Source organism: Rhinoraja longicauda, chromosome 9 (assembly GCF_053455715.1).
Source record: "Rhinoraja longicauda isolate Sanriku21f chromosome 9, sRhiLon1.1, whole genome shotgun sequence".
In the NCBI taxonomy this organism is placed as follows: domain Eukaryota; kingdom Metazoa; phylum Chordata; class Chondrichthyes; order Rajiformes; family Arhynchobatidae; genus Rhinoraja; species Rhinoraja longicauda.
Window position 1 is genome coordinate 5,684,150 of NC_135961.1, and position 26,864 is coordinate 5,711,013.

Genomic DNA, 26,864 nt, shown 5'->3' on the forward strand with positions numbered 1-26,864 from the left:
CAGAAGTTGAACTATCTGTCCGTTGGAGAAGCATGAGGGAAGAGAGAAGAAATGTTCTTGTCTTCCATCACAGTGAAGGAGTATCTGGAGGAGTCACTGTGATGGATGTCTGTGTTAAAATTGTGTGTCTTGTGTCTTTTACTCTGTACTGTTGTGGCTGCGTGGCAAATGATTTTCGTTCAATTCATTTTGAATGACAATAAAGGTAATTCAGATTCAGATTCAGACCAAAACAAAGGATGATTTAACCTGGTACAGCCTTAGGAAAAAAAGCTATAATCTCAAATGTCTTAATAATAATTTTTTCAATGAACATACAGTATTTGCATGCGGTGATTTGTGTCCCTAGATGGCAGTGTTTACTGCTTAAAATATATTGTGCGTGGCACTTCTGAATTGATGCAGAATTCATTCATGCAATTCCCTGTGAACAACTTACTCTTGAAAATGACTTGGGGCGGCACGGAGGAGCAGCGGTTGAGTTTCTGCATTACAGCACTGTCTCAATGGTTCACAATACACATGCTCACAATACCACCAAACTGCTGAGATGACAACTCTTACATCATGACTATCGATCAAATCCCATTGACCTGTGAGAGTCTACACACTCCCTGACATCAACTTAACAACTAGTAGCAAACACTTTTAATAATATTCCTATCCAGTTCTTCCAGCAATATGGTGTTTCAACTCCGCTAAGAAAATGCCTGACTTATTCCACTAACATAATCCTAATGTGACACTCTATGAAGCTGTTTAGGACGGACTTGCTGGTTTACACCGAAGATAGACACAAAATGCTGAAGTAACTCAGCGGGATAGGCAGCATCTCTGGGTAGAAGGAACGAGTGAGGTTTCAGGTCGAGACCCTTCTTCAGACTGAGAGTCAGGGGAGAGGGATGTGGAAGTGTTAGGTGTGAAAACAAGACATCAAAGGAGATGGCGATCAGGGAAAATGGAGAATAGGTCAATGTAAGCTAGGAGAAAGTGAGAACAAAGTACACAGAGATAAAAATGTAACCAGGGGGACAGTCAGACTCTATGAAGCTTTATGAAGCTCTCTATCTGGCCTCTTTACCCCGTTCCTGGGTCTTAACCTTCTACTAGGCTTTCCCCAATTGCATCAGACTAACTAATTCTCTAATCCTCCCCTGACATCAGTCTGAAGAAGGGTCTCGACCCGAAACATCACCCATTCCTTCTCTCCTGAGATGCTGCCTGGCCTGCTGAGTTACTCCAGCATTTTGTGATACCTTCGATTTGTACCAGCATCTGCAGTTATTTTCCTACATAATTCTGATGGAAAGTCATTAATTTTAAATGCAAAATTTCTCATGCATGGGTTTTGCCTGATCTGCAGGACAGGTGAGCCGGCATGCAGGCAGGCAGGAATGTTTATAGCACTTTCTTCTTAGCATTGCTTCAGATTCCAACTATCTGCAGGTGCCTTTGGTTTTCATTCGTTTGTCTTCTCCACCTTTCCCCTTAAAGCTTTGTGTCCGAAAACAGCAAAACCGGATTCTTAGAGGCAATGACACACCACTTCTGTATGATCTCAATGCCTGTTAAACAGGCTTTGAAACGAAGAAGAATAACATAGATCAAGGAACATTGGCCACAGAACAATACAGCACAGGAAAAGGCCCTTTAACTCACATTGTCTGTACCAAACATAATGCAAGTTAAACTAACCTCCATGATCCATATCCCTTCTTTTTCCTGCATATCAAATGTTTCAAAGGTTTCAAAGGTCTTTTATTGTCACGTGTACCAATTAAGGTACAGTGATATGCAAATTACCATACAGCCATACGGGGGAAAAATCAACAAGACACACAATTACATAAAGTTAACATAAACATCCACCACAGCGGATTCCCCACATTCCTTGCCATGATGGAAGGATAAAAAAGTCCAATCTTCTTTCTCTTTATTTAGTCCGCGGTCGGGGCAGTCGAACCATCCGTCGGGGCGATCGAAGCACCCGCAGCCGGCGATCAAGGCCCCCGCGTCGGGGCGATCGAAACTCCCGTGTCGGGGCGATTGAATCTTCTGCGTCGAGGCAATCGAAACTCCCGTGTCGGGGCGATCGAAGCTCCTGCATTGGGGCGATCGAAACTCCCGTGTCGGGGCGATCGAAACTCCTGTGTCGGGGCGATCAAGGCCCCCGTGTTGGGGCGATCGAAGCTCCCACGTTGGGGCGATCGAAGCTGCTGCGTCGGGGCGATCGATACTCCCGCGTCGGGGCGATCGATACTCCCGCGTCGGGGCGATCGAAACTCCCGTGTTAGGGCGATCGATACTCCCGCGTCGGGGCGATCGATAGTCCCGCGTCGGGGCGATCGATACTCCCGCGTCGGGGCGATCGATACTCCCGCGTCGGGGCGATCGAAACTCCCGTGTTAGGGCGATCGATACTCCTGCGTCGGGGCGATCGATACTCCCGCGTCAGGGCGATCGAAACTCCTGCGACGGGACGATCGATACTCCCGCGTCAGGGCGATCGAAACTCCTGCGTCGGTCTGGTCGAAATTCCTGCTGCTTGGAGTTCCCGATGTCGGTCTCTGATCAGATGGTAAGTCCTCAGTCTCCCGATCTATGCCTATGATCATTTTATATGCCTCAACCTCCGACGCTCCTGAGAAACCTATCCAAGTCTGTCTAACCTCTCGTTTACCCTAGGCAGCACTCTAGTGAACCTCTACCCACACCCCCTCCAAAGCCTCTGCACCCTTTCTGTAATGGGGCGACCAGAAATTAACCCAATACTCCGAATACAGCCCAAGCAAATTCTTATACAGCCGCTACATGACTTCATGACTCTTATATTCAATATCCCGACCGACGAAAACAAGCAGACGCACAACAAAGAATTTCACTGGACCAACTACACACGACAATAAAGTATCAAGCAATCAATCATATTCCTTTGTGTAGGAAAATAACTGCAGATGCTGGTACAAATCGAAGGTATCACAAAATGTTGGAGTAACTCAGCGAATTAGGAATTCAGGAATTCCTGATACCTATATATCTCAGGAATTCCTTCTCTCCAGAGATGCTACCTGTGCCGCTGAGTTGCTCCAGCATTTTGTGCCGACCTTCGATGTAAACCAGTTAAATCTGCAGTTCCTTTCTACACTTTGAGAGCGTTCCTCATTGACTGCAACCCCACCAATTTTGGTGTCATCTGCAAAAGTACTAACCAACTCAGGTCACCTGTAACACACCTGCACAAGCCCCGACAATTCCGGCCAACCCGACGCTCTTTGAAACATCATCAAAGTATCTTCGAGGGTGAAACCATGCGAAGCGTCCAGCCCAGACTACCTACCTGGCCGAGTGTCAAAGACCGGGGCGGCACGGTGGTGCAGCGGTAGAGTTGCTGCCTTAAGGCGCTTACAGCGATGGAGACCAGGGTTTGATCCCGGCTACGGGTGCTGTCTGTGCGGAGTTTGTACATTCTCCCCGTGACCTGCGTGGGTTTTTTTCTGAGATGTGCCGTTTCCTCCCACACTCTGACGATGTATAGGTTAGTACAGGTTGCAGGTTGTTAGCTTGAAATGAATGTACAATTATTCCAAGTGTGTGCAGGATAGTGTTAATGTCCGGGGATTGCTGGTTGGCATGGACTCGGTGGGCCGAAGGGCCTGTTTCCATGCTGTATCTCTAAACTAAACCCCATCTGGACCAATGTCTGGAGAATCCCAGGACATCTGCAACCTTTCACCTCTGCAGTATGAGGTTCTCACTACTTTCAAAAGGACATCCTTCGTACAGGTGCCCAAGAACAGCAAGTGGACCTGCCCGCGATTGATCCAAATCCTTCCTAACTTGTCCTATCCATGTACCTGTCTAACTGTTTCTTAAACGTTGGGTTAGTCCCAGCCTCGACTACGTCATCTGGCAGTTTGCTCAGTAACACTACCTTCCACACACTAGGGACAATTTACACTTAGACCAAGCCAATTAATCTACAAACCCGTATGTATTTGGAGTGTGGGAGGAAACCAAAGACCTCGGGGAAAACTCACGCAGGTCACGGGGAGAACGTACAAACTCTGTATAGACAGCACCCATAGTCAGGATCGAACCCAGGTCTCTGGCGCTGTAAGGCAGTAGCTCTACCACTGCGCCACCATGCTGCCCATGTTGAATGCGGGACCTTGTTGTTTGACCGGTTGAGTTCTTACCGCTTTCCATTCTTTTCTTCCAGGTTTCGTCATCTGCAATCTCTCTTCGCCTCTGCTGAATACTCAGAACAGATCAGGCAGCTCAGAACAGGTGCCGTGTCCATCAGTACCAGATAAATGCATACCACTACAATCTGGCACTTTTGTTTTCCTCCCATTATTGTTAAACCAGCTGATCAACCTTGAATGCCACTGTAAGGGATGTGAATGGTAGGTTTGCAAGTGACACGAAGATTGGTAATGTTTGTCATCTTCATCTTAATCTTCATCTACGCAACCATATTGATTAGTTTCTAGGATGGACAGAGAAACGGCAAATGGAATTTAATTCTAAAAATGTGAAATGATACATTTTAGGTGGAGGAGTGAGATTAGGATATTTATAATGAATGACGGGATCCAAGAAAGTCCTGGGCAATATGATACTATACGACAGGGTCCGATTTTATTTATCCTAGGAGGGAAATTGGTCTGCCAACAGTCGTGAAACACAAGAAGATCCATGAAACATGAAATTAAAGTGACGTGGAAAGTCCAAGATTGGGGATGTGCAAAGATTGGGGTGGGGGGGGGGGGGGGGGGGTGGAGGGAAGGGGAGTCAGTCTACCCCACGACTAAAGGGGGAGGAGTTGTATAGTTTGATAGCCACATCCCTCCAAAACGACACAAAGTGCTGGAGTAGGTCAGGCAGCATCTCTGGAGAACATGGGCAGGTGACGTTTCACAGAGTGCTGGAGTAACTCAGCAGGTCAGGCAGCATCTCTGGAGGACATGGACAGGTGACGTTTCACAGAGTGCTGGAGTAACTCAGCAGGTCAGGCAGCATCTCTGGAGAACATGGACAGGTGACGTTTCACAGAGTGCTGGAGTAACTCAGGACAGGCAGCATCTCTGGAGAACATGGACAGGTGACGTTTCACAGTGCTGGAGTAACTCAGCAGGTCAAGCAGCATCTCTGGAGAACATGGATAGGAGACGTTTCGGGTCAAGACCATTAACCCGTATTAACCAGCATTTGCCGTTCTTTATATCTACATCAGTATATATCCTATCCCTGCACATCCATGTGCCTAATCTAAAAGTCTCTTAAACACCACTATCTTATCTGCCTGCACCACCACCCCTGGCACAATACTCCAGCCACCCGCCATCCTCTTTGTAAAAACTTTGCTGCATATCGCTGTTAAACTTTGCCGCTCTCACCTTCAAGCTATGCCCTCTGGTAGTTGATTTTTCCATCCTGGGAAGAAAGGTTCGGATTGTCTACCCCATCTATGCCTCTCAAAATGTTACATCCTTATATCAGATCTACCCTCAACCTCTGGCATTCCGCAGAAAATAATCCAAGTGGGTCCAATCTCTGCTCACAGCTGATACTAATCCAGACAGCATTCTGGTAAACCTGCACTCTCTTACACTCTCTCCAAAGCCTCCATTTCCTTCCTAAAATGGGGCAATGAGAATTGCCACTCTACTCCAAATGTGGCGTAATCAAAGTCTTTCTAGAGCTGCATCATGACTTGACTCTTGCCCTATTGAATGAAAGTGTCTTTGATATGCTCACCTTTATTGGTCAGGGCATGGGGTACACCATGCACCTTCATTCCCACTCTATTTATGCGCGTTGCCACTTTCAGGGCGCTCCTACCACACTCCAAAGACTTACAGGTTTGTAAGTTAATTGGCTTGGTATAAATATAAATTGTTCCTAGTCTCATGTGTGTAGGATGGTGTTAGTGTGCGGGATCACTGGTCGGTGCAGACTCGGTGGGTCGAAGGGCCTGTTTCCACACTGTATCTCTAAACTAAACGAAACTAAACTAAACCAGTGTCCTTCACCTTCACTCAAACAGTGAGAACACTGACTTGTACCAACCACTCTGTTCGTCATTACCTGCATAACTCTGCAACGGAACACAAACCACACACACAAAAGACAAGATTTTCATGATTATTATCCTGTTAAAATTAACGACTCGTTCATAAGTTAGTGACTTGCTACTCACGTTGCTTCTTCCTTAGTTTCATTGCCCATGCTTTCACTATCCAGAGTCAGAGTAGCTGCTCACAAGAAATTCTGGAGGTATGTTCCCTTTCTCAGTCGTGGCTGAATTTATCATCTCTTGTCTGTGGCACACCCTTCCTGATTCATGCAAATTCTTGCATATTGATCTACACCTGTTGCAAAGTGCCGACAAGGAGAGCATGCTGAAAGAACTCTCATTATGAGTTGATACCGTTAGTGCCCGGCTTACAGACGGAGACAACAACGACAGTCAACAACGAAGAGAGTAATATGGCGATTGTCTGCAGAGGCCAAGGGTCTACTTCAGGACTGCCCTTCGTGATGAAACCGGTGATGACTGAGATGCACACATTGAGGCTGGATGGGGTGGTCTTGAATACACTCCAATCTACCGGAGGACTGAAACATGTTCAAGAACACTTCATCCAGCCTTACCCTGAAAAACTAACTGAAGACAGTGCCTTTTTTCCCCCTGTTTTTAGACATAGAGCCAAGGAGTCCACACTGACCAGTGATCCCCGCACATTAACACAATCCTACACACACTAGGGACAATTTGCACATACGCCAAGCCAATTAACCTGTATACCTGTACGTCCTTAGTGTGGGATGAAACCGAAGATCTCGGAGAAAACCCACGCCGTCATGGGGAGAACGTACAAACTCTGCACAGACGGCACCAGTAGTCGGGATCGAACCCGGGTCTCTGGTGCTGCAAGCGCTGTAAAGCAGCAACTCTCCCCCTGCGCCACCGTGGCCGCCAGATCTCATATCCCCGTGATAATATTAAGCTCTAATCCTCCATTGTCTCATCTTGTTTTTTTTCCTTTCTAACATACTGATTTTGACCTGATCATTTTCATTTCTGATTATTTTCTGCCTTTTAACCATTTAGAAGGTAGACTGAAATTTCATCCTCAGGACTAGAACAGACAGAAGAAGGACATAAAAAGCTGGAGTAGCTCAGCGGGTCAGGCAGCTTCTCTGGAGAGAAGGACTTGGTGACGTTTTGAGTCGTGCCCCTTCTTCAGACAGGTTCACCCTTGGTTATGTTGGTCCATTTCTTTAGGCATTTCAATTGTTTGCTTGGTCTGCCAGCAAATTTCTTTTTCCTCTAGGTTTTTTTCCTGAGGCCTATCTATTGTTTGTCAGGAAAGTTCCTTCCTAAAAATCAATGAAAAACCAGTACAGATCCTCGAGAGCCACAGTCATAACACATCCTGTCATCTGAACCTCATTTCAGTATTTCATACGTCCTAACCAATTTTACATCCTTGCCAATAGATTGGCAGAGAGTTCTATGTTTGTTAATAGCTTCTTGCATGGAATTGTATGCAAGTGTGTAGAAATAACTTACATCGACAATCCGTTAACTACTTCTTCAAACATTTAGCAAAGTTACTTGCACATCTTAAAACTTTATGCCAGCTTTCTCTGAGGATATTCCTAATTATTGCTTGAAACATCCCTGTGGTGGCATGTAGGTATTTTATTGCCACCCTTCCCCAATTTCAACAAAGATACTGTTATTTAAAAGATAAATTTAGTTTAGTTTAGAGATACAGTGTGGAAACAGGCCCTTCGGCCCACCGAGTCCGTGCTGACCAGCGATCCACACACACTAACAGTATCCTGCACGCACTAGAGACAATTTACAATGTTACCAAGCCAATTAGCCCACAAACCTGTACGTCTCCTGGAGTGTGGGAGGAAACCCGAGTACCCGAAAACCCATGTAGATCACGGGGAGAACGTGCTTATTCCATACAGACAACGCCTATAGTCAAGATCGCACCCAGCTCTCTGGCGCTGTAAGGCAGCAACTCTACCACTGCACCACCATGCCGCCCTGATGACATATTTTTCAAAAATGCAAGGAGAGAAATATTTTAATAATTTTTAAAAATGTACTTAAAAATGAGAACGTTTCCATTTTCTTGACTAGACGTGTTGACTATAGTCAAACAACTTGCTCTGATTGTTTTCCACTGTTATTTTCCAAGTACTGGACTTACCAGTAGAAAACTGTGAGTGAACCACATTTCCAAATATTTATCAATCTTAAATGGCCACCCATTGCTATTGCTCTTTTGCACAAAGTAACCTTGAAATATTTGGATCCTGGTAAAAAAATCCCCCAGGACAATAGACAATAGGTGCAGGAGTAGGCCATTCAGCCCTTCGAGCCAGCACCGCCATTCAATGCGATCATGGCTGATCACTCTCAATCAGTACCCCGTTCCTGCCTTCTCCCCATACCCCCTCACTCCGCTATCCTTAAGAGCTCTATCCAGCTCTCTCTTGAAAGCATCCAACGAACTGGCCTCCACTGCCTTCTGAGGCAGAGAATTCCACACCTTCACCACTCTCTGACTGAAAAAGTTCTTCCTCATCTCCGTTCTAAATGGCCTACCCCTTATTCTTAAACTGTGGCCCCTTGTTCTGGACTCCCCCAACATTGGGAACATGTTTCCTGCCTCTAATGTGTCCAATCCCCTAATTATCTTATATGTTTCAATAAGATCCCCCCTCATCCTTCTAAATTCCAGTGTATACAAGCCTAATTGCTCCAGCCTTTCAACATACGACAGTCCCGCCATTCCGGGAATCAACCTAGTGAACCTACGCTGCACGCCCTCAATAGCAAGAATATCCTTCCTCAAATTTGGAGACCAAAACTGTACACAGTACTCCAGGTGCGGTCTCACCAGGGCCCGGTACAACTGTAGAAGGACCTCTTTGCTCCTATACTCAACTCCTCTTGTTACGAAGACCAACATTCCATTGGCTTTCTTCACTGCCTGCTGTACCTGCATGCTTCCTTTCATTGACTGATGCACTAGGACACCCAGATCTCGTTGAACATCCCCTCTTCCTAACTTGACACCATTCAGATAATAATCTGCCTTTCTATTCTTACTTCCAAAGTGAATAACCTCACACTTATCTACATTAAACTGGATCTGCCATGTATCCGCCCACTCACACAACCTGTCCAAGTCACCCTGCAGCCTTATTGCATCTTCCTCACAATTCACACTACCCCCCAGCTTAGTATCATCTGCAAATTTACTAATGGTACTTTTAATCCCTTCATCTAAGTCATTAATGTATATCGTAAATAGCTGGGGTCCCAGCACCGAACCTTGCGGTACCCCACTGGTCACTGCCTGCCATTCCGAAAGGGACCCATTTATCCCCACTCTTTGCTTTCTGTCTGTCAACCAATTTTCTATCCATGTCAGTACCCTACCCCCAATACCATGTGCTCTAATTTTGCCCACTAATCTCCTATGTGGGACCTTGTCGAAGGCTTTCTGAAAGTCGAGGTACAGCACATCCACTGACTCTCCCCTGACAATTTTCCTAGTTACATCCTCAAAAAATTCCAGTAGATTTGTCAAGCATGATTTCCCCTTCGTAAATCCATGCTGACTCGGAATGATCCTGTTACTGCTTTCCAAATGCTCAGCAATTTCGTCTTTTATAATTGACTCCAGCATCTTCCCCACCACTGATGTCAGAGTAACTGGTCTATAATTTCCTGCAATGATGCCAAAACTGAAGTTTTACATCCATCAAGAAAGTTATTGCAGCCTTTCCTCCAAAAAAAGGACTGGACAAGCTAGATGCAGGAAATAAATTCCCAATGTTGGGGGAGTCCAGAACCAGGGGCCACAGTCTTAGAATAAAGGGGAGGCCATTTAAAACTAAGGTGAGAAGGAACTTTTTCACCCAGTTGTGAATTTGTGAAATTCTCTGCCACAGAGGGCAGTGGAGGTCAAATCACTGGATGAATTTAAGAGAGAGTTAGATAGAGCTCTTGGGGCTAGTGGAATCAAGGGATATGAGGAGAAGTTGGGCACAGGTTACTGATTGTGGATGATCAGCCATGATCACAATGAATGGTGGTGCTGGCTCGATGGGCCGAATGGCCTCCTCCTGCACCTATTTTCTATGTTTCTAAAAAGAATAGAGGACCAATTGAATATCCTGGTAGAGTTATTTATTTATCAACAAATTGATGGATAAACAAAAGATCTTTCCAACAGTGTTAGGAGACATGGATATAAGAAAGACACTAATTAATCTGGGAGAAACTAGAGGATAAACTGCAGTGCCCAGAGGTTATAATATGGAACTCATCACCACGTGATGCAGGTGAAGTTAAAGGGTAGCTAGATAAGCACATGAGGGGAAAAAGGGACAGGCTGGAGAGGTCAAATGATGAAAGATGGGGGGAAGATAAGCAGATCATTGTACATGAGACCAAATGGGTCCAATGACCAGCTCTGTGCGATTGACTCTGTTACTATATCATTATCTCAACCAGAACAGTAGATAAAGAGTAGCACTTAAGAGAGGAAAATAAATTGGACTGTGTTCATCCTGTTAATCAAGTATGCCCTAAGATGGCTGAGGAATAGATCTAACTATGCTGTGCTGTGCCTGGTTTAACAACGTTCTCCAAGCAGGTTATCAGTTGAAGAAAGTTGATTTCGATAAAAGGTGCCAAGATAAAAGAAATCTTCTGCAAGTGAAGCTGACAAAGCTCTGCTCTTGCATGTTCGATGTGTGCTTTAGCTTCAGTGGAAGTCAGAAAGTGACAAAAATGGCTGGATTCATCAACAATGTGCAAAGGCTTGAATAGAGTGGATATGGAGAGGATGTTTCCACTTGTAGGAGAGTCTAGGACCAGAGGTCATCGTCTCAGAATTAAAGGACGTTACTTTAGGAAGGGGATGAGGAGGAACTTCTTTAGTCGGAGGGTGGTGAATCTGTGGAATTCATTGCCACAGAGGGCCTGGGAGGCCATCAGCAGATATTTTTTAGGAGAATGGGGTTAGGAGGGAGAGATGGACCAGCCATGATTGAAGTGGTGACGAAGACCTGATGGGCCGAATGGCCTAATTCTGCACCTATCACTTACGACACCTTATAATTGCAATTGCGGGAAGATTACTGGATCATTTACAAAATTCCAATTAATAGATTAGAAAATACCCCCATCTCCTCACAAAAATCTATCTGCCAATGCTAAAACATTTAATGAAAACATCTGATTAGTAAACAGAGTTAGGTCCTCACCGTCTGGTTTGAGTCAGATGAAAAATCCTGTGGATGTTCCTTGTTTTTGATGCTCTTACACAATGGGCTGCTGGTTGGCATCAAAATGCTCTTACACAAAAGATCTTACACAATGGACTGCGATGTCTTGCACATGAAATAAAAACAAGCAGTTACCTGGCACATTGGTGGTTTAGTTTAGTTTAGAGATACAGCGCGGAAACAGGCCCTTTGGCCCACCGGGTCCAAGCTGACCAGCGATTCCCGCACATTAACACTGTTCTACACCCATGAAGAACAATTTTACATTTACCAAGCCAATTAACCTACAAACATGTACGTCTTTGGAGTGTGGGAGGAAACCGAAGATCTCGGAGAAAACCCATGCAGTTCATGGGAGAACGTACAAACTCCGTACAGACAGAGCCCGTAGTCGGGACCGAACCCGGGTCTCCGGCGCTGCATTCAGACAGCAACTCTACTACTGCGCCACCGTGCTGGTTACACTGGTTAAGTGTGGCTGTTGTGATGTGGAACAATTTGTGAGCCCTTGCAGCAGAGCCTCTGGAGATCCTGGAGATATCCTTGCAGGTCTCACAAAGCCTCTTAAATGCAGATCTGCTACGAATCTGAACCAGTCATCAGGCTTTGCATATTGTTACCATTCTTACCAGACTTATTTTCAAAATGTGTTTTGTGCATTAAATTCCCAGGTCCAGTGGCTTTAACAATCTCAACCTCTTCTCAAACTGAAATCAAATGAACGCTGATAACTTACAAATATAGTGTTTGGTCAAAATGTAGTGAACACTGCAGTTTAAAAGTCTACAATAGCATTCATTATTATAACAGAACAATATGTATATAATTCCAGAATCTATACCTTCATCCACTTGTTATCACACAGTTCAACAAATGTGTCTCAGTTGCACAACAAAGATGTTCGGACTCAGGCTACGGAAGATGGTAAGATATTTAAACATTTACATTGATTCACAGTCCTCTTTACAATTATTTGTTTGAAGACTAACTTTAAATAAACTCCAAAATATAATAAGTGGACACAATTTAGAGATTGGACTGTTTCACAAATGCCTTTTGATTTGAACATTGCAAGCACAATTAAAAAATAGGCCAAGACAGACACAAAGTGCAGGAGTAACTCAGCGGGTCAGGCAGCATCTCTGGAGAACATGGATAGGTGAGGTTTCACAGAGTGCTGGAGTAACTCAGCGGGACAGGCAGCATCTCTGGGGAACATGGATAGGTTGCATTTTAGGTCTGGATCGTTCTTCAGACTGATAAAAAAATAGGCCAAGTGTTATTACTCTGCAGTGACCTTTATAAGCTGTCAGGTAGACAGTAAGTTTTACAATCGTTAGACCAGTTCATAGCTATGAGAGTATCATGTTATTTTTACTGTGACTATGTTCATTTTCTTTGTACATACATTTATGTTGAAGCAGCAAATGTTTCCTTTTATCAGGTAATCTGAAGTGGAAGAAAGACTTGATTATGCCCCTGAGCCCTGATGTTACTGAAATGAGTGAGGACTCCGAGAAACACAGCAAACAGATCAAGGATTGAGTTCAGTGGTAATGGCAACTGGAGCATCAGCAATGACAATGACCCAGACTGGCTCAGGAATTAACCATCACATCATCTGAAGGACAGTTTCATTATTAAATACACTAACCGATGGAATCTTGTTGGATACCAACAGGTACACCAATAAGAAACAATTTACATTTTCAATCAGATCAAATTAAATCAATGAAGATAGCCACAAAATGCTGGAGTAACTCAGCGGGACAGGCAGCAACAGGTGACATTTCGGATCGAGACCCTTCTTCAGACTGAGAAGGGACTCAACCTGAAACGTCCCCGTTCCTTCTCTCCAGAGTTGTTGCCTGACCCGCTGAGTTACTCCAGCATTTTATGTCTATCTTCGGTGTAAAACAGCATCTACAGTTCCTTCTTACAAATGAAGTCAATGGTGGCATCGACTGGTAGACCAACTGTTACATCAATCCAGAGAAGCATTGCTACAAAGGATGTTCAATGAAACAATTAAAACACACTTAAAATTGGGAACCGATGATGGTGGAGAACCCAGGTCCAGTACGTTAACTGAAAAACAACAACATGCAGGCAGATCTCATAAGGTCATAGGTGATAGGAGCAGAATTAGGCCATTCGGCCCATCAGGTCAACTCCGCCATCCAATCATGGCTGATCTATCTCTCGCCCCTAACCCCATTCTCCTGTCTTCTCCCCATAACCCCTAACACCCGTACTAATCAAGATAGAATCTATCTATCTCCACCTTAAAAATATCCATTGGCTTGGTCCCCCCAGCCTTCTGTGACAAAGAATTCCACAGATTCACCATCCTCTGACTAAAGAAATTTCATCTCATCTGCAGATCTAACTTACAAACTTGTAAATGAAGTCTCCACAGTAGTGTTAGTCTCTTGTAATGGGCAGAACCATGGCACCTCTTGCCTAAGTTAAACCTACATCTGACGTGCAGGCTCAAAGGGCCAAATGGCCTCCTCCTGCACCTATTTTCTATCTGGTATAGCTCAGGAAGAACTGTCAAAAATTACTTCATAAAAGCAAATTGTAGCGTTGCGTTTCGTAGGTTAAATAAACTATTGTCAAGACAGAAGTCAGATTTATTCCAGGTAATTAACTTGTCCCTAGTTAATTTATTTGTTTAATAATAATGGATATGAGAGAGACAATTCACAAGTGAAGGTTTTTGTTGATGAGAATCAATGAAGGATTATTTTAATTTATTTGATTTTGAAAACTTATTTATGTACATTTGCAATAAGGAGACTATCCCAATAGGAACAGAAAATGTTAGCAAAATTAACATTATCTCTCAGTTTTCTGTTGAAATTAAACACATTTTTCCTTTCATTGAAGTGATATATCTCAGGATGTTGCACACATTTTGTCCTCTTAGTCATAGAGTCAGAGGATCATACATCATGGAGATCATCCCTCATCCTCCCATGCTCCAAGGAATAGAGTCCCAGCCTACTCAACCTCCCCCTATAGCTCAGACCTCGAGTCCTGGTAACATCCTCGTAAATCTTCTCTGCACCCTTTCCAGCTTGACATCTTTCCTATAACATGGTGTCCAGAACTGAACACAATACTCTAAATGCAGCCTCAACAACGTCTTATACAACTGCAACATGACCTCCTAATTTCTCTACTCAATACTCTGACTGGTGAAGGCCAATGTACCCAAAGACCTTTTGACCACCATGCCTACCTGTGACTCCACCTCCATGGAGGTGCAAACTCTACTCGTATCCATTACAAACCATTCTATCTCGCATCTAGACACCCACGTTTAGAATTCCGCCACCAAACTTCTCCCCTTTAAGGATAACTTTGAAACCTTTCTCAATGACTATAGTACTGAAAGATGTTGCAGATGCAACTTTTCTCTTCACCTCTTTGTATTTCTTTTCCAAAGTTTCTCAGGACTTTTCCTTCATTGAAGCTTCAGTTGTGAAGCATGTTGTGGTTGCATTATCTCCAGAAAGGGTATTGCATCAGGTCGCTCACTTCAGTCCAAGATGGGTCTTCCAGCCTATCTTTTCGGTCCCAAAATTGTATGTAGGTCAGAATCCTTTACAGTGATGCTGCTCTGATAGTGATAACACACTATTTTTAGATGTGTTCAAAATATAATTTAAATATCAGCTCTTGTTGCAAATTTATTGTAAATAAAGCCCCAAGGCTGAAACTGTCAACAAGAATCAGAGCTCCGAGCTGTTGGAATGTAATTTGTTGCTGAAACTCTATTATAACTATTATAAGTATTATGAAACAGATGTGTAACTGCTTGTTATCACAAGCTGCTCTGGGCTCATGCAAGTGCTGGTTTCTGTGATAATTGTTTGATTGTTCAAAATTTATTATTGGTAGGTTTACAGGTTCTATATACTGCTTATAAATGATTTTCAATATAATAATTTCTTCAAAAATTGGAATAAAGTGATCAATGTTTCAACAAATGTTTACCATACAAAAGCAAGTTTGTGATTATTCTGATTCCAGTTTACTTCTTTTCTCAATGCTTGTTTTCTCTGTTCTAGTTTGGAAAGGAAGTAAGAGTGAACTGGGGTTAATCACTTTCTATTATTATTATTATTATCATTATCATTATCATTATCATTATCATTATCATTATTATTATTATTATTATTATTATTATTATTATTATTATTATTGATTTGCAGCATTTGCAGTGATTTACATTTTTTAGTTTAGCTTTAGTTTAGTTTAGGTTAGAGATACAGCGCGGAAACAGGCCCTTCGGCCCACCAAGTCCGCACCGACCAGTACTCCCCACACACTAGTGCTATCCTCACATGTTAGGGACAATTTACATTTATACCAAGCCAATTAATCAATAAACCTGTACGTCTTTGGAGTGTGGGAGGAAACCCAAGATCTTGGAGAAAACCTACACAGGTCACGGGGAGAACGAAAAAACTCCATACAGACAGCACCCATGGTCGGGATCGAACACAGATCTCTGCCGCTGTAAGGCAGCAACTCTACCGCTGTGCCACCTGCCTGTGAAAGTCTCAACATCTAAGGATGTTTGGGCAACCAAAGATTCATATCTTTACTTGTCCTTATACTTCCTCCCTCAACTCCATTCATGGATCCCAGCAGCCCTTCTTGGGAAGCAGAGGTTCACAATCATCTCTTCAAACCTCATCTACTGCATTTGGTGCACCTGATGTGGCCTCCTAAACATCATTGAGTCCAAGCATAGACTAGGAAATCGTTTTGCCGACCATTGCGCTCGATTGCCAAGCCTGCTGAATCTCCCAGCTCCTAACCACTTAAACTCTCCTTCCCATACTGACTATTCTATTGTCAGTATGGTCTGAAGAAGGGTCTTGACCCAAAACGTCACCCAGTCCTTCTCTCCAGAGATGCTGCCTGTCACGCTGAGTTACTCCAGCTTTGTGTGTCTATCTTCTGACTATTCTATCCTGGGCCTCCTCCATTGCCAGAGTGAAGCCATATGCAAATTGAAGGAACATCACCTCATAATCTACTTGGGTACCTTGCAGCTATTGGTTTCATCATTGATTTCTCAGATTTTAAGTAACATCCTTCCTTCCCACTCTCTCCTTTCTGTGCCACCATAACCCCACCCCCTCCCTGACCTTGCTACATTTTTCCACTTTTAGAGCCCTCATCCACTTCCAGCTATATCCCTCTCTCTCATATTTCTCACTCCTCCTTTCTCGTTTAGTGTAGTTTATTGTCACGTGTACCGAGGTACAGTGAAAAGCTTTTGTTGCGCGATAGCCAATCAGCAGGAACACAATACATGATTTGAATCGAGCCAGATACATGATAAGGGAATAAAGTTTAGTGCAAAGCAAAGCCAGGAAAGTCTGATCAAGGATAGTCCAAGGGTCACCAATGAGGTAGATAGTAGTTCAGGACTGCTCTCTGGTTGTGGTAGGATGATTCATTTGCCTGATAACAGCTGGGAAGAAACAGTCCCTGAATCTGGAGGTGTGCGTTTTCACACTTCTATCCCTTTTGCCCGATGGGAGAGGGGATAGAGGGAGGGCCAGGGCCAGTCCTTGATTATGTTGAGGCAGCGTGAGGTATAAATGGAGTCAATAGAAGAAAGGTTGGTTTGTGTGTTACCTTATCTGACACCCTTTTATCTCCAGTTAATTTTTAGCTTTATGCACTTACTCAACCACCTGCCACTTACTCCACCCTTGCCTAAATCCACCTAAGACTTGCTCGGCTTTATCCCACCCCTACCTCTCTCTCCCAGCTTTCTCTCCCCCCACGACAATCAGTCTGAAGAAGGGTCTTCCACCGGGTGGCGCCACCAGCACTGGCTGCCTCGCCAACAGTCTGTCCTTTCCACTGTTTTTTATTATTTAAGTGTGTGTTAAAGTATGTTTCAGTGTTTCTTGGTTTGTTTTATGTGGGGGGGTGGGGGAATTGGGGGAATTGGGGGAAACTTTTTTTCAATCTCTTACCTCAACGGAGATGTGATTTTTCTCCGTATCGTAACTCCGTCCCCACTGCGGCCTAACATCGTGGACTGATGCGGCCTTTCCTGGAAACCGGCCTGGCGCTTCAAGCCACTGGCGTGGCGTGGCGCGGACTTTAACATCGTGGAGCTGCGATCCTTTGCCGAGAATCGACTGTGGAGTTCCAACCGCGGGGCCTGTGGACTTTAAGATCGTGAAGCCCACGGTCTCTGGTAAGAAGAGGCCGACTCGGGAACTCCAATGCTACGAAGAGTGTTTCATCTGTCCCGACGCCGGAGGTTCAATCATCCCGACGCGAGAGCTCGGACATCGGACCGTCGGGAGCGGCGACTGCGGATGGTTCAACAGCCCCGAACGCGGATGAACAAAGAGAAAGATGATTGAACTTTATTACCTTCCATCACAGTGAGGAATGTGGAATCCGCTGTGGTGGATGTTTATGTAAAATTTTATTTGATGTGGCTGTGTGTCTTGTACATTTTACTTAATATGGCTGTATGGTAACTGAAATATCACTGTACCTTAATTAGTACATGTGACAATAAATTGAATCGAATCTTGAATCATGGTCCCGACCCTAAATGTCACCTATCCATTTCCTCTTGAAATACTACCTGACCCACTGAGTTAATCTACCACTTTGTCTTTTGCTCAAGATTCCAGCATCTACAGTTCCTTCTGTACTCACGTGTGTACTCCTATATACTCACGTCTCTGTTGCACCCCTGCGTGAACTAGTGAAGGCATCTTCAATACCTGCAAGCACGCAGCACCTTTTCTTGGCCAATGATCAATGCTGTCAGAGGTTCTTCACAGTTGGAACCTTCGTGCCAGTAAAGGTGAGTGGGTTTGGCGATCTGATATTGAGGATATAGGTTTTCCATATCAAAACCTGGCTCAGTCAAGCATACAATGGCTCCACCTGGTGAGACTATTGGTCCTCTGCAACACTGAGCATCAGTGCCGTTTTTTGGGGAGATGACTAAAGTAATCGATAACCATTTCATAAAAGCAAAGGAAGAGGTTTCTGTGTTGCTGTGTTTCATTATAAGTAAGATAATTGTGAAGCCAGAGGCCAGATTTATTCCAGGTAATTAACTTGCTTCTTATTTATTTCTACTTCTTGTAAACACATGCCAGTTCAAACAAAGTGAAGGTTTCTTTGGAAAATGTAATCTCTGCAGATGTTGGAAATCTGGAAAAATAACAATGGAAAGTGAGTTACCTGGGGGTGAGCGGCAGCAAATCAGGACACGCCGGTGACCAATCAGAGCGGGGAGCGCCAGCGCTCCCCCCACATGGGATCCGGACCAATCGGCCGTCGAGCGTGTGGTCGGAGCTGAACACAAAATGGCAACCCTCCCCAACTGCGCATGCGCCGGAGCTGAAGACGACATGGCAACTCTCCCCCAACTGAGCACTTGCCAGAGCTAAACACAAAATGGCAACCCACCCCCAACCTCGCACACGCGGATCCGGCGGCCATCCGTTGGGCCCAAAGCTCTCCTGCATTGGTGTAGCATCGTCCCCCACTACACCCCTTCCCCCCCCTCTCCATCCCCTTCCCCCCCCCCCACTCCATCCCCCCTCAACCCCCTCCACTCTTAGAGGCTCTCCGGCACTCCCCCCACTCCACCCCCCTCCATCTGCCCTCCCTCCCCCCACTCACATACTCCATCCCTTCCCCCCCCACTCGATCCCCTCTCCCTCACCCACTCCATCCCCCCCTCCCTCACCCACTCCAACCCCTCCTCCCCCTCCCCCTCCCTCACCCACTCCATCCCCCTCCCCCTTCTCACCCACTCCATCCCCCTTCTCACCCACTCCATCCCTCCCACTCCAAGCCCCCCTCCCTTTCACCTCCCCACCCCTCACCCACTCCATCCACCCACTCAATCCGCCCTCCCTCCCCCCACTCCACGCCCCCACCCTTCCTCCCCCTCCCCCCAACCCATGCCCCCTCCTCCCCCACTCCATTCGCCCCCCCTCCTCCTCCCCCACTCACCCACTCCATTCACGCTTCCCCCTCACATACTCCATCATCACCCCCCACTTCATCCCTCACCCTCCCTCCCCCTCTACCTCCTCCTCTCTCCCCCTCCCCTTCCCCCTCCTCCTCCCCCCTCTCTCTCCCCTCCTCCTCCCATTCCCCCCTCCTCCTCCCCTTCCCCCTCCTCTCCCTCCCTCCCCCCTCCCTCCCTCCCCCCCTCCCTCCCTCTCCCCCTCCCTCCTCCCCCCCTCCCTCCTCCCCCCCCTCCCCCCCTCCCTCCTCCCCCCCTCCCTCCTCCCCCCCTCCCTCCCCCCCTCCCTCCCCCCCTCCCTCCTCCCCCCCTCCCTCCCCCCCTCCCTCCTTCCCCCCCCTCCCTCCTTCCCCCCCATCCCTCCTTCCCCCCCTCCCTCCTTCCCCCCCTCCCTCCTTCCCCCCCTCCCTCCCTCCCTCCTCCACCTCTCCCTCCCTCCTCCACCTCTCCTCCTCCCCCCCTCCCCTCCTCCCCTGAAGCTCTCTTCACCCCGCTCTCATTGCCCCCCTCACCCTTGCCCCCCCCTCCCCATTGCCCCCCCCTCCCCCATTGCCCCCCCCTCCCCCATTGCCCCCCCCTCCCCCATTGCCCCCCTTGCTCCCCCTCCCCCATTGCCCCCCCACGCCCTCATTGCCCCCCTCCCCCATTGCCCCCCATGCCCTCATTGCTCCCCCTCCTCTTGCTCCCCCTCCTCTTGCTCCCCCTCCCCCATTGCCCCCTAATCACAGTTGAACAGGCAGTTTAAAAAGAGCGCCAAAAGGAAGTAGTAGTCAATTTGAAAAGTCCGGGAGCAGAGCAAGGACGCCCGTTGGCTGAGCAGTAAAGTAAGTGCTAATCACAGTTGAACAGGCAGTTTAAAAAGAGCGCCAAAAGGAAGTAGTAGTCAATTTGAAAAGTCCGGGAGCAGAGCAAGGACGCCCGTTGGCTGAGCAGTAAAGTAAGTGCTAATCACAGTTGAACAGGCAGTTTAAGTGAGAAGTCAGGTAAATTGGACAATCAGGCAATTTAAATTGGTGATATAAGCAAGGCTTACAAAAGGGTGCAGCCCTGTTCAGGTGCAGCCCAGTGAGAAAAGTGCGAGTCTTTGGCTGCGAGTCTTCGGCGAGGAGGCTGAGGTGAGGAGGATACGATTGTTTTAAGCCAGAGCTGGTTATAGGCACAAGGTGATGGCGGAAAAGTTGGTGCGGTGTGTTTCCTGCAGGATGTGGGAAGACGGGGACGTCGCTGGAGCTTCTGGGAGCTACACCTGCAAGAACTGTGTCCAGGTGCAGCTCCTGAAGGGACGTGTGGTGGAGTTGGAGAGGCAGTTGGATGACCTCAGGGCCATCCGGGAATGCGAGAGTTTCCTGGACAGGACCTATTGTGAGGCTGTCACGCCAAGGGTCCAGGTCGAGCGAAGGTGGGAGACTGTTTCAGGGGGGCGTGGACGTGGACTACAGGAGACCCCAGTGGCTGTGCCTATTGCAAATAGGTATACCCTCTTGGGAACTGTCGGGGCAGAAGACGTTTCCAGTCCGAGTGGCGGAAGTCCGAGTGGCGGACCTGTTGGCAAGGATACTCGACAGGGGAGACCGAAGTCTGGAAGAGCCGTAGTGGTCGGTGACTCCATAGTCCGAGGGACGGACAGAAGATTCTGTGGCAGCAGGAGGGACTTGAGGATGGTCTGTTGCCTCCCTGGTGCCAGGGTTCAACACATCACAGACCGGCTTCAGAAAATCCTAGCGAGGGAAGGCGATCAACCTGAAGTCGTTGTGCACGTGGGCACGAATGACGTCGGGCGGAAGAGGAAGGAGGTGCTACAGCGGGAGTTTAGAGAGTTGGGAAAAACGCTGAGAAGTAGGACGTCGAAGGTAGTTATCTCTGGACTGCTACCGGTACCTCGTGCTGGTGAGGCCAGGAACAGAGAGATAGAGGGTATGAATTTATGGCTGAGGGACTGGTGCAGAGAGCAGGGATTTAGATTTCTGGACCACTGGGATCTCTTCTGGGCTAGGGGTGACTTGTACAAAAGGGACGGGTTGCATCTTAACAGCAGGGGGACAAACATTCTGGCAGGCAGGTTTGCTAGTGTGACACCTGTGGCTTTAAACTAAGTAGTGGGGGGGAGGGGTTAACAAATTGTGAATATGAAGATGAGGTAAAAGGGAATACAGGAGATATTGCAAAAGACTCTCGGAAGAATGGGAACAGAAGTTCTAGAGCGGAAAAGAAATTAAGGGCAGGGCCAATTGTGAACGATGTGAGAGGGGAGGTAAATACAGAAGTTAAAGTGTTGTACTTAAATGCGCGTAGTATAAAAAATAAAGTGGATGAGCTTGAGGCTCAGTTAGTCATGGGCAAGTATGATGTTGTAGGGATCACTGAGACATGGCTACAAGAGGACCAGGGCTGGGAACTGAATATTCAGGGGTACACAACGTATAGAAAAGACAGACAGGTGGGCAGAGGGGGTGAGGTTGCTCTGATGGTAAGGAATGATATTCATTCCCTTGCAAGGGGTGACATAGAATCAGGAGATGTTGAATCAGTATGGATAGAAATGTGAAATTGTAAGGGTAAAAAGACCCTAATGGGAGTTATCTATAGGCCCCCAAACAGTAGCCTCGACTTAGGGTGCAAGTTAAATCAGGAGATAAAATTGGCGTGTCAAAAATGTAATGCTACGGTGGTTATGGGAGATTTCAACATGCAGGTAGACTGGGAAAATCAGGTTGGAAATGGACCCCAGGAAAGAGAGTTTGTAGAGTGCCTTCGAGATGGATTCTTAGAACAGCTTGTACTGGAGCCTACCAGGGAGAAGGCAATTCTGGATTTAGTGTTGTGTAATGATCCTGATCTGATAAGGGGACTAGAGGTAAAAGAGCCATTAGGAGGCAGTGATCACAACATGATAAGTTTTACTCTGCAAATGGAAAGGCAGAAGGGAAAATCGGAAGTGTCGGTATTACAGTATAGCAAAGGGGATTACAGAGGCATGAGGCGGGAGCTGGCCAAAATTGATTGGAAGGAGGCCCTAGCAGGGAAGACGGTAGAACAGCAATGGCAGGTATTCCTGGGAATAATGCAGAGGTTGCAGGATCAATTTATTCCAAAGAGGTGGAAAGACTCTAAGGGGAGTAAGAGACACCTGTGGCTGACAAGGGAAGTCAGGGACAGCATAAAAATTAAGGAGAGGAAGTATAACATAGCAAAGAAGAGTGGGAAGACAGAGGATTGGGACTCTTTTAAAGAGCAACAAAAGTTAACTAAAAAGGCAATACGAGGAGAAAAGATGAGGTACGAGGGTAAACTAGCCAATAATATAAAGGAGGATAGCAAAAGTTTTTTTAGGTACGTGAAGAGGAAAAAAATAGTCAAGGCAAATGTGGGTCCCTTGAAGACAGAAGCAGGGGAATTTATTATGGGGAACAAAGAAATGGCAGACGAGTTAAACCGTTACTTTGGATCTGTCTTCACTGAGGAAGATACACACAATCTCCCAAATGTTCTAGGGGCTGGAGAACCTAGGGTGATGGAGGAACTGAAGGAAATCCACATTAGGCAGGAAATGGTTTTGGGTAGACTGATGGGACTGAAGGCTGATAAATCCCCAGGGCCTGATGGTCTGCATCCCAGAGTACTTAAGGAGGTGGCTCTAGAAATAGTGGAAGCATTGGAGATCATTTTTCAATGTTCTATAGATTCAGGATCAGTTCCTGTGGATTGGAGAATAGCAAATGTTATCCCACTTTTTAAGAAAGGAGGGAGAGAGAAAACGGGTAATTATAGACCAGTTAGTCTGACATCAGTGGTGGGGAAAATGCTGGAGTCAATTATAAAAGACGAAATTGCTGAGCATTTGGATAGCAGTAACGGGATCGTTCCGAGTCAGCATGGATTTACGAAGGGGAAATCATGCTTGACAAATCTACTGGAATTTTTTGAGGATGTAACTAGGAAAATTGACAAGGGAGAGTCAGTGGATGTGGTGTACCTCGACTTTCAGAAAGCCTTCGACAAGGTCCCACATAGGAGATTAGTGGGCAAAATTAGGGCACATGGTATTGGGGGTAGGGTACTGACATGGATAGAAAATTGGTTAACAGACAGAAAGCAAAGAGTGGGGATAAATGGGTCCCTTTCGGAATGGCAGGCAGTCACCAGTGGGGTACCGCAAGGTTCGGTGCTGGGACCCCAGCTATTTACGATATACATTAATGACTTAGACGAAGGGATTAAAAGTACCATTAGCAAATTTGCAGATGATACTAAGTTGGGGGGTAGTGTGAATTGTGAGGAAGATGCAATAAGGCTGCAGGGTGACCTGGACAGGTTGTGTGAGTGGGCGGATACATGGCAGATGCAGTTTAATGTAGATAAGTGTGAGGTTATTCACTTTGGAAGTAAGAATAGAAAGGCAGATTATTATCTGAATGGTGTCAAGTTAGGAGGAGGGGGAGTTCAACGAGATCTGGGTGTCCTAGTGCATCAGTCAATGAAAGGAAGCATGCAGGTTCAGCAGGCAGTGAAGAAAGCCAATGGAATGTTGGCCTTCGTAACAAGAGGAGTTGAGTATAGGAGCAAAGAGGTCCTTCTACAGTTGTACCGGGCCCTGGTGAGACCGCACCTGGAGTACTGTGTGCAGTTTTGGTCTCCAAATTTGAGGAATGATATTCTTGCTATGGAGGGCGTGCAGCGTAGGTTCACTAGATTAATTCCCGGAATAGCGGGACTGTCGTATGTTGAAAGGCTGGAGCGATTGGGCTTGTATACACTGGAATTTAGAAGGATGAGGGGGGATCTTATTGAAACATATAAGATAATTAGGGGATTGGACACATTAGAGGCAGATAACATGTTCCCAATGTTGGGGGAGTCCAGAACAAGGGGCCACAGTTTGAGAATAAGGGGTAGGCCATTTAGAACGGAGATGAGGAAGAACTTTTTCAGTCAGAGGGTGGTGAAGGTGTGGAATTCTCTGCCTCAGAAGGCAGTGGAGGCCAGTTCGTTGGATGCTTTCAAGAGAGAGCTGGATAGAGCTCTTAAGGATAGCGGAGTGAGGGGGTATGGGGAGAAGGCAGGAACGGGGTACTGATTGATAGTGATCAGCCATGATCGCATTGAATGGCGGTGCTGGCTCGAAGGGCTGAATGGCCTACTCCTGCACCTATTGTCTATTGTCTATTGTCTATTGCCCCCCCCCCCATTCCAGGCGCGTCCCTCGTCCAACTGCGCACGGGACTTTTTAACGGTTTAAAAAAAATGGAAATGCCTTTTTTTACGGGTTTGTTAACTTTTTTAACGATTTTTTTTAAAAATCTACTCCGTGAAGCAAACGGGTGGAATTTTTTTCGGTTTTTTTTTAACGGTTTAAATTTTTTATTTCTTTTTCAAATCAAATAAATCTCAACTGTAAAATAACGCGACCGCTCTTTGAAACGGGCGGGATTTTTAAACGTTTTTTTTAAATGAAAGAGTTATTTTTTAGCGTTTTTTTTTATTTTTAAAGAAAATTAAAATCGAACAAAACTAATTCGTGAAAGAATTAGTTCTTTCTTTAAATCAGAACGCGTGTTTTCTTTTCGTTCGAAAGAAATGAGAAGCTGCTTATCTGTCGAGAGTTCTTCAGCAGCGACAGCACAAGTTGAGCGGGAGCAGGACGGTGAAGTGGACACAAAGATGCCGGAGCAACTCTCAGCGGGTCGGGCAGTATCTCTGGAGAGAAGGAATGGATGACGCCTCGGGTCCAGACCGAAGGTCCTAGAGGAGCGAGATGGACCACTCAGCCGCCATTTTAGTAAGCAAAAGGGCCGCCATTTTAGTAAGCAAAATGGTCGCCATTTTAGTAAGCAAAACCCGCCGCCCGCTCTGGGGGGAACCATGAACCATTGTGATGATAACCATTAAAATGCAGAATATATCTCACCCATCAACTCACACTTTTTGTTGTTGTTATTTTTACTTTTAAATGTTTCCCCCCCTGCTTAATTTCTCTGATTTTATTATTTCTTACTGTTTCTGCCCATTTCCCTCCCATCCTTCCTCCCCAGCCACCTCATAGATTATATAGATTATATATGTGTGTGTTTGTGTGTGAGAGGCAATATAGAGATAAATAGATCTCAAAGTTCCTTGTCATGGATCAGAAGCAACTTTGAAGGGAACAGTATGTGTGATGATAATTTAACTTATATATATATTCATATATATTTATATATATAGATCATGTGTGTGTGTGTGTGTGTGTATTTGTGTGTGAGAGGCAAGATAGAAATAAATAGATCTCAAAGTTCCTTGTCATGGATCAGAAGCAACTTTGAAGGGAACAGTATGTGTGATGATACCAGTAAAATGCAGAATATATCTCACCTATCAACTCACATTTTATTTTTGTTATTTTTACTTTTAAATGTTTTACCCCTGCTTAATTTCTCTCTGGTTTTATTATTTCTTACTAGATAGAGCTCTTAAGGATAGCGGAGTCAGGGGGTATGGGGAGAAGGCAGGGACGGGGTACTGATTGAGAATGATCAGCCATGATCACATTGAATGGTGGTGCTGGCTCGAAGGGCCGAATGGCCTCCTCCTGCACCTATTGTATATTACTGTTTCTGCCCATTCCTTGTCATGGATCAGAAGCAACTTTGAAGGGAACAGTATGTGTGATGATACCAGTAAAATGTAGAATATATCTCATCTACCAACTCACATTTTGTTGTTATTTTTACTTTTAAATGTTTTTTTCCCTCTACTTAATTTCTCTGATTTTATTATTTCTTACTGTTTCTGCCAATTTCCCTCCCATCCTTCCTCCCCAGCCCCCTCTTTTGTGCAGTTTTCCTGCCTTGTATTGCTCAAACACACACCCTGCACAAATTTAACTATATTCATAAATATTCATATATATTTATATATATATAGATTATGTGTGTATGTGTGTGTGTGTATTTGTGTGTGAGAGGCAAGATAGAGATAAATAGATCTCAAAGTTCCTTGTCATGGATCAGAAGCAACTTTGAAGGGAACAGTACGTGTGATGATACTGTAGCGACCATAGGGATTGGTCCTGAGAGTCGAACCCTCGGATTGGCCAGCTAGGTCAGGTGGTGGTTTTGGCGCCCAAAACCAGTCAGTGGGAAGAGAACTTCGAAGCGAACAGTTTGATTTAATGGTTGTCTGTAATTTCGTTTGTTATACTTTGTAATCGAATATTGTTGCCGCAATAAACTTCTTTAACAAAGAACAAGCATCCAGACTCGCCATATTGGTGACCCCGACGTGATCTAGCCGATCATCTACCATGGAGGGACAAGACGCCCCCTCTTCGGTTCCAACGCCCGGCGTACCGCAGCTAAACGCGATCAGCGTTCATCTTCCTCCGGTTTGGGCACATCAACCCCACCTTTGGTTTGCCCATACGGAAGCTCAGTTCCACCTAAGAAACATCTTGGTGGACAAGACAAAGTTTTATTACCTGGTCAGCATCCTACCCCCTGAGACGTCCGCG

The 26,864-nt window shown here is 45.7% G+C and overlaps 1 protein-coding gene across 1 annotated transcript in view; it reads left to right on the forward strand.

Moving 5' to 3' along the window:
- The first annotated feature begins 3,696 nt into the window (after positions 1-3,696).
- Positions 3,697-26,864, forward strand: part of LOC144596875 (uncharacterized) — an 86,813-nt gene continuing 63,645 nt past the window's right edge. The window contains 7 exon segments of the mRNA XM_078405738.1: positions 3,697-3,796; positions 4,220-4,287; positions 6,454-6,679; positions 10,698-10,863; positions 12,197-12,255; positions 14,786-14,856; positions 15,411-15,422. Coding sequence (XP_078261864.1) covers positions 3,697-3,796; positions 4,220-4,287; positions 6,454-6,679; positions 10,698-10,863; positions 12,197-12,255; positions 14,786-14,856; positions 15,411-15,422 — 702 coding nt within the window.